This window comes from Nannobrachium achirus (genome assembly GCF_963921795.1).
Source record: "Nannobrachium achirus genome assembly, chromosome: 23".
NCBI lineage: Eukaryota > Metazoa > Chordata > Actinopteri > Myctophiformes > Myctophidae > Nannobrachium > Nannobrachium achirus.
Genome location: NC_137830.1, coordinates 7,712,842 through 7,729,449, shown reverse-complemented (window position 1 = coordinate 7,729,449; position 16,608 = coordinate 7,712,842). Strand labels below are relative to the sequence as shown.

The window sequence follows — 16,608 nt, the reverse complement described above, 5'->3', positions numbered from 1 at the left end:
ACATGCCAGCCTTGGCATCAAAAGTCTTTTTTCGAGTAAATGGACTCTAAAGATCGGAAGATCCATTGTTTTCTATGGGACAGCGGGACTTTGCGTGCACGTGGACGTGCGATATAAACGAATCGCAGACTTAACCAGTGCTAGATGGATAGCCCACGCCAGCTTCACTGTATATATAGTATATTTTGTGAATCTTCGTGCGGTCAGCACTCCGGACAGAGTCTTCGCGAGATCGGCATTAGATGAGTTAAAATAAGCATGTCGTCATGCCTAACAGTTCATTGCTTTTAAATGTTCGAACGATATTTTATATGGCTCTGTTGCACTGCATTGTTATGTGCTCTAAATCAGTGCTGACATTTTATCCTCTAATGATTCCATTCTGTTTGTGCTCAGTTGGCTGCCTTAAAAATACACATTCAACGACGCATTTGACGTCTATTTAATGTCGGCGGGCTGAGCTGAGCTGGGCTGTGAAAATTGATGCGTTGCTGCAGGGCAGGCTGGGCTGGGTCAGAAAATTAAAATCTGCGGGACCTGCGGTCCATAAAAAACCCTGACCCGGGCATCACTAGTGTGCGCGCGCAGGGTTGTGGTCAGCCATGTGAAGGTCCAGCCCAGGACTATGTATAATAATTTGTGTATGTATAATAATGAATAATGAATTGAAATTGTCTATGTGTGTCTGTGTCAGGGGCATAGTTCCGCCAATTTAAAACGAATCCAATACAGAACTAAAACTTCCTATGTTTGGCCGCTAGTTGCGCTGTTTTCCCCCCGCGAGGTACCAAAAAGAATTTGTCTACATTGGACCCCATTCGTTTTCCCCTTTGATTTTCTAACCTTAATAAACGTTGTCATAAATACTTTATGGTTCCTGTCACTAGTGAAAAACTCCCTTTCAATCACCATGATATGCGTTTTGTGCAAATATGGTCGCATTTATGTTAAAATTGATGATACATTTGCGGGGGGAGTGGTCAACTAAACTGATACTAACCTGCTGTGTTCTTCTTCGTGTGCTTTATTTCGGGAGGCTCAACACCACATTCTCCCATGTATCCCTGCGGTTCCATGTGACCTTTGGCAGCCAATAGCATTCCTTGTGATTCCCGGGGTGCCATTCAAACAATGATGGCGACACGCATACAAGGGACAAAAAAGCGCCATTTTCGCAGCATAGAAACCAATGGCTTTGCATCGTCCATATTTCTTTTACAGTCTATGGTCTGTGTGTGTGTGTGCAGGGTTGTGGTCAGCCATGTGAAGCTCCAGCCCAGGGCCGTGGCAGTGACCATGAGGAAACGCATCCAGGACAAGATCCGCTTCCGGGGCAGCGGCAGCGGGCGGAGCAGGGACCAGTACGCCTCCGTGGACCACCTGTCCGGGCGGAGCAGGGACCAGTACCCCTCCGTGGACCACCTGGCCGGCCGGAGCAGGGACCACTACCCGTCCTCGGACCACCTGGCTGACACGCCCACGCCCCCGGGCTCCGACAGCGAATGGAACGATGACTACCAGGTAGGCCTTAACCCATTTAGAACGGGTACACATTATAGTGTATCATTATTTTATGCTTTAACTATTGAAAATAGCAGATCTACAAGCTCACAGCGCGACACCGAGTGCCGTGCTGTGAGCTTGTAGATCTGCTATTTTTGAAAAAATCGTGAAAATTAGAATTTTGACCCGATTCTATAAGTGTCAACAATCTGGCCAGCCATCATCAAAGAAAAGATCCTTTTCATTTAACTGGAGCTCAGTTAGTCTGTTCTTGAGAGACTGCTATGTCAGTGGTTCTCAAACCTTTTCATCTGAAGGACCCCCAAAATGATATTTATTTGGCCACGGACCCGCATCTCAAAATATTTATTTCCAGGGACCACCCAGAAGCAACATTTTTGTTACAAACGTTCGCTTTACAAAATACATATATTCAAAGATTTGCACACATTTTCACGACTTTTTCAAAAATAGCAGATCTACAAGCTCGCAGCGCGGCACTCTGCTATTTTTCACTGGTTAAAGCATTCAATAATTCTAGGCCTATACGAGTTCTCAAATTCTGCCCGAACCCGACAATACGCAAACCCGACCAACATTTAGGCTAGGGTACTAGGGCCTAAAATGTGTGCTAATTAGTCGTGCCGGGTAGGGCCTCGAGCTCAATAGAAAAAAGAAAAGATAACAGTTTATATTTTATTACTTTTACCAGGGCCGGCTGCAGGATGAAATGACTAAGGGGGCTGTTGAAAATTGTGAGGGGGCACAGCCGCTGCTACTGTGCTGTGGTTTAGGTGATTTTAAATTGCAGATTAGACAAGAGTTGCGCTGCTGCACCAGCTGCGGACAATAATAATCAGAATTATTATAGGGGGCAACTGTTTCAATACTGTTATTGTAATCCCTATGACAATGATAATATTCAGCCAATATTTGTGTTTTTTTGGGATATCTTTTACATAGAATATAAACTGAGGGGGGGCACAACTTGCAACTGAGGGTGCAATGAACCCACCCACCCTCCACCCTCCCATAGTGCCAGGCCTGACTTTTACTCTGTGATAGATTTCTCAAATTCTTCCCAAACACGACCATACCCGACCCGACCCGACTTTTTCGGGCCGGTTAGGGCCTAAAATGTTGCTGATTAGCCTAGTTAGGGCCGTGCCATCATTTTCAGGCTCTAGTAGGCCTGTCACAATTATTACATAATCGTGGCAATTAATCGTCATGTAAAATGTCATAATCGTGACAGCCCTACTACCTGGTACACACTTCAATTAAAAGGAGCTTTATTGGCATGAGAAAACATACGTTTACATTGCCAAAGTAAGTGTCAAAATAAAAGGGGATCTATTGCAGTCGCTTTTGGATCAAATAGCAGCATTTTGTTTTTCTCTCAATGCGATTTATTTAAATAGTATACAAAAAAGCCTCATATTTAAAATGTGTCTAAAGGTATCAGCTCTGTTTGTATGTGCAGTAGGTCTAGATGCCATTCAATTTATTGTAGACCTTAGGGTGGTTGTAATCCATTTTCTAGCCTTCTTTTATAGCAACAGTTCACAACTGTTGCTGCTGTGTTCGCACATTGTTGTATTTCTCCCAGTAGGTATGGGAGTTTTTTGTCGTTGGTCATGTTTTCAAACTGACTTTGGGTGTTGTGTGTAATCTGTGGGAATGTTTCTCTGATGTCTTGGCATCGTGGGCAGGTGGTTAGAAAGCGTAGCTGAGACTGTAACTACTTGAATGGAGATTTCACTTTCAAAACTGTTTAAGGTTTAAACGACGTGACTCTCAGAGATCGAGGGCTCTGGTCTGTACGACTTACTTCATGGCATTTACACTGCAGGCCTGGAAGCTTGTCATTTCAGGGGCAAAAAGGCCCCGTGGCCTTCAGTGTTGTCCATTTCTTGAGGGCCAAAAAAGGCCAAATGCAAGGGCAGGAAGGCCATTATATTGATTATTCAAGGGATAATTACCTCTGTGCAGGTTGTCTCTTCTAGCGCCACCATGAGGCAGATTCTGGCAAAACACATGTTTGGACACTGCCCCTCAGCAGTATCTCTAAAGTCATGTCATCGACATGGATCTGTCCCATTTCCCATATTCCCTACTGGTTGGCTACCATTGCCTTCTAAAGTTTGTGTATGCGATTTGACGGTTAATTATCTCCCGATTAGGAGTCTTACTGGTTGAAAAATAACGTATAATAGTGAGGTACGTCGGCGCAGTCGTTAGAGCTGTCGCCTCACGGCTAGAAGTTCTTGGGTTCGATTCCCGCCGGCGGGGGCGCTGTGTGGGGCGTGTTCTCTCCTCCGCGGGCATCAGTGCCCACACCCTAGGGTGGGGTTGGCACACGCGACCCGTGCCGCCCTGTCCAGCGGGGCCAGGCCCCGCCCCCCTAATGCAGCGATGCCTCCATATGGTGCATGGACGTGCGTGCACGCACTGCCATGTGTGCATGTGTAGCTGTTACCTGGCACCGTCTATGAGTTCAGCGATGCACTGAGGGTGTGTACGTGTGTGTGTGTGTGTGTGTGTGTACCCCAAGTACAAGTAGAATTTGAGAAACGGACGTTGATGTGAGGACTGTCATCATCACAAGATAAACGGTTGTTTTTTTAGGGTTAAGAAAAAAAACATATATATATTTTTTTAATATACTTAGGTACAAGCTTGTAGAACGGCTATTTTGGCAGCTATCGTTATCCGAAAATAACAAGGTGCTCACAAGTACAGTGATACGTGCGTGTGTGTGTGTGCACAGCAGGACTCTCTTAAAGGGACACCCTTTATACTGTAGTAGAGGTGATGCTCAACCCCGCAGTACACACACACACACACACGTGCGCGCGCAGCAGTGTGCTGACTCTCTCTGTCTCTCCTCTCTGTTCTCTCCTCTCCTCTCTTGGGCGGTCCTCCTTCTCCTCCTCCATCGTCGCATCGTGCGGACGCACGGACGGACTGCTGCCGCCGCTAAACCCCTCACCGATAACACATGTTCGTGGCGTGTGTGTGCGCGCGTGTGTGTGTGTGTGTGAGTATGTGCGTGGCGTGTGCTTAGCCAGATTGTACTAGCGCCATCACCGGCAGCAGGGGAGGGTTTGCGTTTGGGGGGGGAGGAGGATTTTCCTGTCTTCTCTTCTAGTTCTTCGTCGGCTCCTTCTCTCTCTCTCTCTCTCTCTCTCTCTCTCCTTTTTTTGCATCCTCATCCCTTTTTCTGCTCTTCGGACCCGCCGGAAGACGCTATAGCGTGAGTCATGTTAGTCTGCGTGCGTGCGTGCGTGCGTGCGTGCGTGCGTGCGTGCGTGCGTGTGTGTGTGCGTGCGCTAGTGTGTGTGTAACTGGCTGTTGTCCTATTGTCTGACTGCAAAGCCAGTGTTTATGTCCTTTGCACTTGAAGGCATTTTTGTACTTGTGTTTATGCAGACATACATGCATATTTCAAGTGTGTGTGCGTGTGCGTGTGTGCGTGTGTGTGTGTGTGTTGAGGAAGACATCATATTATGGAATTACGATTGATTTTATGTGACCTTATTTACAGTGCGTTATGATGTTCATCCTATGATATTCATATCAGTGCCTTATGCTACGTTATGCTATCTGATGTCAGCGTGTAAGAGTCTACAGTGGATGTCTCCTCTAGGCCTGAGAGCTGTTGTTTTGGTACAGCCTGTCTTGTTATGGTTCAGCCCGTCCTTGAGCAGCGACTGGATACAGTAACTGTGATCTCTACAATAGGGGTCTTCAACAGGGGGTCCGGGACCCCTAGGGGGTCCTCAGAGTTACTGCAGGGGGGGCCGCCAAATCTTTGTGTGATAGGATCATGTTTTTTTACATTAACAACTTGAACCCTAGCATCCCTATTCTGAGTGGAACATTAGCCAAAAATAGCGCTGCGAGGCGTTGTAAGTTTGTAGATCGGCTATTTTGGGCAAAGAGGTTTGTAGAGGGAAAGGTTCAAGTGGTTAAATGTACTCCAACATGATGACAGTGCTGTCAAACATGTCTAAGCTGTCTGAGAAATCTATGTACATTTTTAATCTGCAACACAATTTTATAAAATATGTAGTGGGGGTTCATTTCATTTCTCTCTCAACTAAGGGGTCCTTGGCCTGAAAACGTTGAAGACCCCTGCAGTCTACAATTTACAATTTAGGACAGCGGTCTTCAACATTTTCAGGCCAAGGACCCCTTAGTTGAGAGAGAGAGATGAAGCAGGGACCCCCACGACCTGTTCATAGATTCCATAGAGTTCCATTGTTTGACAGCACGATCATCAGTGTATTTTGGATTCATGTCAATTTGTGTTTTCAGATATTTAACCGCTTGAACTGTCAACACTTGATAAACTTGACCTTTCACCTTTAGTCTGCTTCTTTATCCTCTATAGTACCAAACCTCTTTGCCGAAAATAGCCGATCTACAAGCTCACAGTGCCTCACAGCGCAAGTGGCAAATGTTATCAGAATATGGACGCTATAGGGTTCAAGTAGTTAATATAAAAAAAGGAGAAAAAAGGCTTCCATCACAAAGATTTCGAGGACCCTCTGCAGAAACTCTGAGGACCCCCTAGGGGTCCCGGACCCCCTGTTGAAGACCCCTGGTTTAGGACTTAATCCTTAGGACTTAATCCAGAGCGATTTACAATAAGCAAGGTATAAGGTACAGTAAGGTACATCAATACAATACTTCAACAGTAATACATCAATGCATAGAAATATCAATCTAGAGAAAAATAGCGTAGGTAGACCAAGCACCTATTTAATCAGTAAAAAAAGCTTTATATGAACTAACAAAAAAAAAGCTATCTAGCTTTCATGTATGGTCATTGAGGGTAGGCGAGTGCTACAGTAAGTGCTATGGGCTAAGGTGGAGTCTGAAGAGGCGAGTCTTCAGGCCACGGTGGAAGCTAGGCAGTGAGTCTGTTGTTCTAAGTGCGACAGGGTAGCCTAGTTCCAGACCCTGAATCGCTAGCCACACCCCTTTAAATTTTTTGTTTTGGCAATTCAGGGGTCTAGAAGTGCTCTCATTGAAGAGGCCTGCCTCGGTTGAAAATCCGATCGGCGAATCAGCGTCGTGAATCAGTGTCTTGTGATCAGCGTGGGTGGGGGTTTCCCAGAACTCATGTGTGTTTCCAAGTACACCAGCGCCGCCGCCATACCGTACCGTGCATTGCGTCGCGGTAAAATGCGGTACATTGCGGTAAAAAAGGTATCGATCTCGCTATGAAACACCAGTAGCAGGCATGTTATGTTGTGTTTGACTGTTTCTTTGGTTAGCAGTAGCACTAGCAAGCAACAGGCTAGCCACTAGCCAGCCACACATAACAACCATGATAACAACACTATGTCATGTGTTGGTCGGTGAACCAATCGCTGAAGACTGCCTCTTTTTGGCAACGCCAATCCCTGCAATCGCCCTGGGGGGAAGCACTTTCAGACTGAATAATGAAGTGAAATGAAATGTCAATTCAGGCTGTGTGTCAGGCTAGCGACAGGGAGTTTATTTCCGCATTCTAAAACAGCTAGTTCCATTCCTTGATTCTGATTGGCTGGTTTCCCTTTAATTGCTGTGGTATATGAGACTATAATCCACACCTTGAATCAGTTTATATCAAACCCAGGTGTGTTATCTCTTTCCACAGTGTTCCACAGTGCACCAATAATCTGCACCTGTGTTGTTGGCACAAAAAAAAAAGCTGGGAACTACTTTGTTGCAGACCTTGTAGTGAATTATTAGTGAAATAGAACAGTTTTAATTGGTACATGTCTATGATTTTTCATGTTGCCATAGTGTAACGTTTTAGAAAAGCAATAAGCCACACAAGGCATGTGGTTACCTGTATTTTACTCACCACGCCTCTCAGCCGTTTTAAAATACCAGGTAACCACATGTCTCTTGTGGTTTATTGCTTCAGTTTGGGGGCCAGGAGGGCGAATCTCTGACTTATGCTTCCTGGCAGAACAACCTTACCACTGACATGAGTGTTATTGGACTTCTCCCCATGATATCATGTACATAAAGCAGGGGTCTTCAACGTTTTCAGGCCAAGAACCCCTCAGTTGAGAGAGAGATGAAGCAGGGACCCCCACAGTTTAATCGTTTGACAGCACAATCATCCGTGCATTTTGGATTTATGTCAATTTGTGTTTTCAGATATTTAACCACTTGAATCGTCAATACTTAACAATCTTGACCTTTCACTTTGTACATATTCTGCTCTTTTTTCCCCTCTACACCAAACCTCTTTACCGAAAATAGCCGATCCACAAGCCCACAACACCTCGCAGCAAGAGCTTCTACGCAAGCTTGTAGATCTGCTATTTTTGGCTAAAGTTCTCCGAATATGGACACTAGGGTTCAAGTGGTTAACCCTTTTAGTGCCTATCCCGAACTAGTTCGGGATATTCGGGATCAAAAACAATTTTTTATTTGCTATTTTACTTACCCCGAGCTGCTTGGAGCAACGTGGGTGGTCCCGGCTCGCCCAGCGCTCACCAACGAGAGACGCTAGATGCTCTGACGATTTATTCCATTGAAAATGGTTTAAAGTTTAGACCCCCCCCAATGTTCACCAAATGTTCATTGTAGGCGGCGCGACGTATTCCAGGGTGCCTATCCCGAACATGTCCGGGATATTTAATAAAATGAATTATTTTATCGGAGGCCTCAACGAAGCCCCGGTCTAGACGTCCATCCTTGGCCGGGACTTAGACTCGGCCATCCACGGGCCGTATTCGCGCTAACGGCCGAATCGCGCCGCCCACTCCAATAATAAATCACATCTTTAGACAGGATTTTCTCCGGATTGTGTCCCCAGACCCAAAGAGAAAGTTTTTTGCAGCTGAAATAGCTTTAGATCGGGCTTCTAAATGGGTTAGCATTTTGGCTACGTGTCAGCTAGCTTCCTCCTCTGGACACCCATAGGATTGACCGGAGTGAAAACACAAGCCAGTTGGGAGAGGGTCGACGAAAGCTATAAAGAAGGTCAATGGAGACATTTCTGGCACTCTAGCACCCCTTGTGGCCGGATGGCACTGTGTGAGTTAATATAAAAAAGGGGATAAAAGCCTCTAGCACTCCGTTTTGGAGGACCCCCTGTAGTAACTCTGAGGACCCCCTAGGGGTCCCGAACCCCCTGTTGAAGACCCCTGCACTACAGCGTGTGCGCTATTGTATGAATATTTGCTGTTATGTGTTTTCGATTTGTAATAGTTTCTCTGTGTGTGTGTGTGTGTGTGTGTGTGTGTGTGTGTGTGTGTGTGTGTGTGTGTGTGTGTGTGTGTGTGTGTGTGTGTGTGTGTGTGTGTGTGTGTGTGTGTGTGTGTGCGCGTGTGTGCGCGTGCGTGCGTGAAGGGCTCTCCCATCATCATGGCCGCCGGCCTCCAGGACTTCCAGAGGGTGGAGTCAGAGCGGCTCAGCGAGGTCAAGGGTCACCTGGAAATTGCCTTACTGGAGAAACACTTCCTACGTGAGTACACGCACGCACACACACACACACACACACACACACACACACACACACGGTCACCTTCGTTTCATTCAGGTATTTCCTTGCCCAGATTGCCAGGAATTGGCATTGCGTCTTACTAGTAAATTTTAAGCCTCGTTTCAATCACCATCCATATTTTTTACAGTCTATGGCAGGAGTCTTCAACGTTTTCAGGCCAGGCCCCCACTACCTTATCATAGATTCCATATAGTTTGATTGTTTGACAGCACAATCATCAGTGTATTTTGGTTTCATGTCAGTTTGTGTTTTCAGATATTTAACCACTTGAACCTTCGATAATTAATAAACTTGACCTTTCACTCTGTATTTGGTCTGCTCTTTTTCCCCTCTACACCAAACCTCTTTGCCAAAAATAGCCGATCTACATGCTCACAACGCCTCGCACTGCGAGGCGTTGTGAGCTTGTAGATCTGCAATTTTTTTGCTAAAGTTCTCAAAATATGGATGCTAGGGTTCAAGTGGTTAATATAGAAATAGAGAAAAAAAGCTTCTATAGGAAGGCGCTCGGGAGGCATCCGTACTAGATGCCCGAACCACCTAAGCTGACTCCTTTCTAAGTGAAGGAGCAGCGGTTCTACTCCAAGTCTCTCTCGGGTGACTGAACTTCTCACCCTATCTGACTCTATTTGAGCAGAATGGAACAGAGCCTTCATTATAATATCGTTGGTAACATTGACTGTTTGAGCAGAATGGAACAGAGCCTTCATTAGTATCATTGGTAACTCTGACTGTTTGAGCAGAATGGAACAGAGCCTTCATTAGTATCATTGGTAACTCTGACTCTGTTTGAGCAGAATGGAACAGAGCCTTCATTAGTATCATTGGTAACTCTGACTCTGTTTGAGCAGAATGGAACAGAGCCTTCATTATAATATCATTGGTAACATTGACTCTGTTTGAGCAGAATGGAACAGAGCCTTCATTAGTATCATTGGTAACACTGACTCTGTTTGAGCAGAATGGAACAGAGCCTTCATTATAATATCATTGGTAACATTGACTCTGTTTGAGCAGAATGGAACAGAGCCTTCATTAGTATCATTGGTAACACTGACTCTGTTTGAGCAGAATGGAACAGAGCCTTCATTATAATATCATTGGTAACACAGACTCTGTTTGAGTAGAATGGAACAGAGCCTTCATTAGTATCATTGGTAACTCTGACTCTGTTTGAGCAGAATGGAACAGAGCCTTCATTATAATATCATTGGTAACATTGACTCTGAGCAGAATAGAACAGAGCCTTCATTAGTATCATTGGTAACACTGACTCTGTTTGAGCAGAATGGAACAGAGCCTTCATTATAATATCATTGGTAACACAGACTCTGTTTGAGCAGAATGTAACAGAGCCTTCATTGGTATCATAGGTAACACTGACTCTGAGCAGAATGGAACAGAGCCTTCATTGGTATCATTGGTAACATTGACTCTGTTTGAGCAGAATGGAACAGAGCCTTCATTACCAGTAAGACTCCCTAATCGGGAGATAAGCGACCGTTGGTCGCTTATCTCCACAAATAGGCCAAAAGTTTGTTTTACCAATTATCAAGACATACGGGCAGTTGACAGTTTGCCATGGTTACTCATTGAAGTTGAATCTCCATATATGGAGATAACCTACGCATCACACTAAGTCTGACCTCACCAGCCCATATTTGGGCATGAGCAACTTATGTCTCCATATATGGAGATATGATGACATCACACAGTCCTCAGCCGATGATGTGGCGTGATGTCATACAATACACAAACAAGCCCTACAGTATAAAGGGGCAATTCTTGCCAGGAAAGAAGCATTTCTTCGACTCAGACCTTATCGCCAGGGTTGGCTTATAGCAGCTGTCGGTAGATAATGCCGGTCTTATATAAGGGTCATTTGTGTACGGTGTGATTTGCCATGGTTACTCATTGAAGTTGAATCTCCATATATGGAGATAACCTACGCATCACACTAAGTCTGACCTCACCAGCCCATATTTGGGCATGAGCAACTTATGTCTCCATATATGGAGATATGATGACATCACACAGTCCTCAGCCGATGATGTGGCGTGATGTCATACAATACACAAACGAGCCCTACAGTATAAAGGGGCAATTCTTGCCAGGAAAGAAGCATTTCTTCGACTCAAACCTTATCGCCAGGGTTGGCTTATAGCAGCTGTCGGTAGATAATGCCGGTCTTATATAAGGGTCATTTGTGTACGGTGTGATTTGCCATGGTTACTCATTGAAGTTGAATCTCCATATATGGAGATAACCTACGCATCACACTAAGTCTGACCTCACCAGCCCATATTTGGGCATGAGCAACTTATGTCTCCATACATGGAGATATGATGACATCACACAGTCCTCAGCCGATGATGTGGCGTGATGTCATACAATACACAAACGAGCCCAGATATGAGCAGGGCAAAGGTGTGACGTGTGACGTGACGGACGTGACGGACGTGACGGACGGCCGGTGGAGGTTTTGATACTAAACTGCGACCTTACAGTCGCAATACCAGTAAGACTCCCTAATCGGGAGATAAGCGACCGTTGGTCGCTTATCTCCACAAATATCACAACCTCCACCTCTCACGTCATACGGGTAGCCATAGTTACACCTGGAATGTTGAATCTCCATATATGGAGATAACCTACGCATCACACAAAGTCTGACCTCACCAGCCCATACTTGGGCATGGACGACTTATGTCTCCATATACGGAGATGGCCATATATGGAGATACGATGACATCACAGAGTCCACAGCTGATGATGTGGCGTGATGTCATACAATACACAAACAAGCCCTATATAAAGGGGCAATTCTCACCAGGGAAGAGAGCATTGCCTGGAATGTTGAATCTCCATATATGGAGATAACCTACGCATCACACAAAGTCTGACCTCACCAGCCCATACTTGGGCATGGACGACTTATATCTCCATATACAGAGATGGCCATATATGGAGATACGATGACATCACAGAGTCCACAGCTGATGATGTGGCGTGATGTCATACAATAAACAAACAAGCCCTATATACTGATGCGATACGATGACATCACAGAGTCCACAGCTGATGATGTGGCGTGATGTCATACAATAAACAAACAAGCCCTATATACTGATGCGGAGATATGAGCAGGGCAAAGGTGCGACGTGTGACCGCCCGACCGACGGACGGCCGGTGGAGGTTTTCATAGTAAACTGCTCCCTGACGGTCGCAAATACCAGTAAGACTCCCTAATCGGGAGATAAGCGACCGTTGGTCGCTTATCTCCACAAATATCACAACCTCCACCTCTCACGTCATACGGGTAGCCATAGTTACACCTGGAATGTTGAATCTCCATATATGGAGATAACCTACGCATCACACAAAGTCTGACCTCACCAGCCCATACTTGGGCATGGACGACTTATATCTCCATATACGGAGATGGCCATATATGGAGATACGATGACATCACAGAGTCCACAGCTGATGATGTGGCGTGATGTCATACAATACACAAACAAGCCCTATATAAAGGGGCAATTCTCACCAGGGAAGAGAGCATTGCCTGGAATGTTGAATCTCCATATATGGAGATAACCTACGCATCACACAAAGTCTGACCTCACCAGCCCATACTTGGGCATGGACGACTTATATCTCCATATACGGAGATGGCCATATATGGAGATACGATGACATCACAGAGTCCACAGCTGATGATGTGGCGTGATGTCATACAATAAACAAACAAGCCCTATATACTGATGCGATACGATGACATCACAGAGTCCACAGCTGATGATGTGGCGTGATGTCATACAATAAACAAACAAGCCCTATATACTGATGCGGAGATATGAGCAGGGCAAAGGTGTGACGTGTGACCGACCGACCCGACCGACCGACGGACGGACGGCCGGTGGAGGTTTTCATAGTAAACTGCTCCCTGACGGTCGCAATCATTGGTAACACAGACTCTGTTTGAGCAGAATGGAACAGAGCCTTCATTGGTATCATAGGTAACACTGACTCTGAGCAGAATGGAACAGAGCCTTCATTGGTATCATTGGTAACATTGACTCTGTTTGAGCAGAATGGAACAGAGCCTTCATTAGTATCATCGCAAACACTGACTCTGTTTGAGCAGAATGGAACAGACTCTTCATTAGTATCATCGGTAACACTGACTCTGTTTGAGCAGAATGGAACAGAGCCTTGTAGCAGATATACCATATATATGGAGATCCCTTTGATGCCAGGGGAACCAAATCCCTTTTATGCCCATGTATGGAGATGTGGAGATCCCTGTGATGCCAGGGGAACCAAATCCCTTTTATGCCCATAAATGGAGATCACTGACATCATCAATATTAAGCCCATATATGTGAATGCCAATATATAATCAGTGTGATGTCAGGAGAACCAAATCCCTTTTATTGCCATATATGGAGATCCTTGTGATGCCAGGGGAGCCAAGTCCCTTTGGCCAGATGGCCAAGACATGGCGTGACCGTGCCCTTTAAGGCGACTGGTATGCTGCGGTGAAATTGTGTAAAGCAAATATGAATTCACTGAAATTACATATTATAGACATTTTGGAATTTGGATTTGTGAATAAGAGTAGTGATGACCCAAGGTATACAGTATGCTAACAGGAAATAATAGTGGGGGGAAAAAATAGCAGAACAAATCCAGACAATATCACTGCGTGGATATATATTAGTCTAGTTCTTCACAGCGTTATTTTTGTTCTTCTTCCAAGGGGCAAAAAGGTTCAAACAGACTCTATTGGTTAGACCTATAACCAATCAGAGTAGCGCAAAGGTGATACACCCGCCCTATATTTGCATACTAGGTCCCTGGTTGGTTCCTCATGACTTGTGAGCCGTGAGATATTTGAATAACTCAGCGGGGCCCGACGTAATCTTTGCAATGGGCTAGGGCTCCCGGACTACATGATTTATTGTCATTTTCCCGGCAGTGTTGTTTTGTATTTCCTGTGTGTGTGTGTGTGTGTGTGTGTGTGTGTGTGTGTGTGTGTGTGTGTGTGTGTGTGTGTGTGTGTGTGTGTGTGTGTGTGTGTGTGTGTGTGTGTGTGTCTGTGTCTGTGTCTGTGTCTGTGTGCGTGTGCGTGTGTGGACAGGGAATTACTACTTTGTGGGGACCTCATGTCCCCACAATGATAGTACAATCGGAGAAAAAAACCTTGTGGGGACAAATTTTAGTGTCCCACAAGGTGTTTAGGGGTTAGGTTAAGGGTTAGGGTTAAATAAATATAGTAGACTATGTGTAATGCCCCCACAAAGTAGTAATTGCAAACCTGTGTGTGTGCGTGCGTGCGTGCGTGCGTGCGTGCGTGTGTGTGTGTGTGTGTGTGCGCGTGCGTGTGCATACGCGTGTCTGTCACAATGTTATGTTACAGTAAATCCTCAGTAGTCGCATGAACATGTGAAAAGTGTTGACAGCTCAATGTGATTTAGCTGCTGGGGACAAAGAGTAGCTGTTGTATGGTTATAGCTTTATGTGTTGCATAAGAGTAGCCTTGCATCATTCACTTGTAGGAATTCCCTGCCTGGAATTAAGGGTTACAAAATTCCAGGAATAATCGAGGTGGAAACTTTACCGTGGGAATGAGCGGCTTCGATGAAAACATCTTCTACTCTGTCCAGGATCAGGATTCAGAGTTTTTCACTAACCTTTGAAAATGTATAGAATATTGTTCTTCACAACGATCCACACACTGAGCGCTTTTACACTCGGGTGACAGAAAAAAGAATCACTTCCACTCTGACTGCATTTATCAGTCAAATTGACAGGTAAATTCTCTCCCTTTTGGCCCAGGAGAGCAACACCTCCTCCCCTGCTGCCAGCGGGGGTTCTATTGTCTTTCAAATGTGAATTAGCATTTCAATTGACCTCTCAAATGGGGAGCGCAAAAGGTGTGAAATTCTCTCCTTGCTTCTGGGAGGGGGAGGAATGGGTGAGACCTGTCTTTATGACCGATAACTAACAGTCAGAGTGGTATAATGGTATATTATTTCATACTTAGGAAACGTTTCAGAAGGGGGAAAAAACTAGAACATATGTCTTGAGTATTTAGGAAAAGTCATGGAAGGGGAAATGTCTGAGAGTCATTGCACTTTGCGATCTCAAAATTGGTCAAAATGACCTGTTAGTCACCTGTGTGTTAAAACATTTAATAGGGTCTTGGAACATCTGAGGAGGAAAAAAAGTGCCGTCGCGGAAATGTGTTCCATATTTATGGCGTGGTGAATGGAGCTTGGTTTCTGGGGAAAACACCTTGTGTTCATATGTAAACAGAAGCTCCCGGTCGCGGCAGAAAAGAAACTTATGACGGCGATCATCCGTGCTTTTGTTATGGACCATAGAAAAGGGCTTGTTTTGACCAAGAACGCGATCCAGGAGAAAATCGGAGATGCGTCCATTTTTCCGAATTCCATGACATTGGTCTGTACGGACAGGGATTGTTTGGGGGTGACGTAATTTCCGCATGCATCATGGGAATTGAAGTCTTTGCATCACTCCTGGGTGTGGGAGACAGTAGTCTTGGGTTCACAACCGGAAACACTTGTTTGACGACTTGATGTTTTCTAGGGCAGGGGTCTTCAACGTTTTCAGGCCAAGGACCCCTTAGCTGAGAGAGAGATGAAGCAGGGACCCCCACGACCTGTTCATAGATTCCATATTGTTTGACAGCACAATCATCACTGGCAATTTGTGTTTTCAGAACTACTTGAACCGTCAAAACTGTTTGCCGAAAATAGCCGATCTACAAGCTCACAACGCCTCACAGCGCAAGGTTTTGTGAGCTTGTAGATCTGCTATTTTTGGCTAAAGTTCTCAGAATATGGACACTAGGGTTCAAGTGGTTAATATAAAAGAGGAGAAAAAAGGTTTCTATCACATTAAGATTTGGAGGACCCCCTGTAGTAACTCTGAGGACCCACCTAGGGGTCCCGGACCCCCTGTTGAAGACCCTTGTTCTAATGTATACAAATCTTTTAAAAATAGAAGATTACAAGCTCACAATGCATTGCATCGCATTGTGAGCTTGTAGATTAGGCTATTTCCCACGTTGTTGTAGGTTGTGTAATAATGATCAAAATCTGCAAAGTAACTATTAAATAACATTTTCAAATAAGTGTAGTGGCATAAAAGTATCACGTTTGTAAATATTGGAAACGCTCAATAAAGTATAAATAACTCAAAAGTGTACTTGAGTAGAGTACTTAAGTAAATGTACTTGGTTAATGTAAACCACCGTTATCGTTTCAACCACACATACTACAGCCACTAGTTTCCATTCCGGCGGTGCTTGTGTTGTGTATATGCGTGCGTGCTGAGATTAACTCAGTGCTGTTCTCAGGTCCCTTAATTGGTTATTTGTAACCACATATCTGAATGCAGTGTACACACACACACACACACACACACACACACACACACACGCGCACGCACGCACGCACGCACGCACGCACACACACACGCGCAATGGATGGCAGTAATCAGAGCTTTCCGTCTCTCTCTGTTGCTGTGGTTCCCGCTAATCTGATTAACAATCAATGTGT

General features: G+C 45.1%; 1 protein-coding gene across 1 annotated transcript in view; it reads left to right on the top strand.

The window, feature by feature from the left end:
- The window catches only part of LOC308308520 (GRAM domain-containing protein 4-like), a gene marked incomplete at both ends in the record, with an annotated part of 116,628 nt that overhangs the window by 34,140 nt on the left and 65,880 nt on the right, over nucleotides 1-16,608 (top strand). Inside the window, 2 exons of the mRNA XM_080753931.1 lie at nucleotides 1,248-1,521; nucleotides 8,866-8,980. Of these exons, the coding sequence (XP_080610057.1) occupies nucleotides 1,248-1,521; nucleotides 8,866-8,980 (389 nt within the window). The remainder of the gene's footprint in view (nucleotides 1-1,247; nucleotides 1,522-8,865; nucleotides 8,981-16,608) is intronic.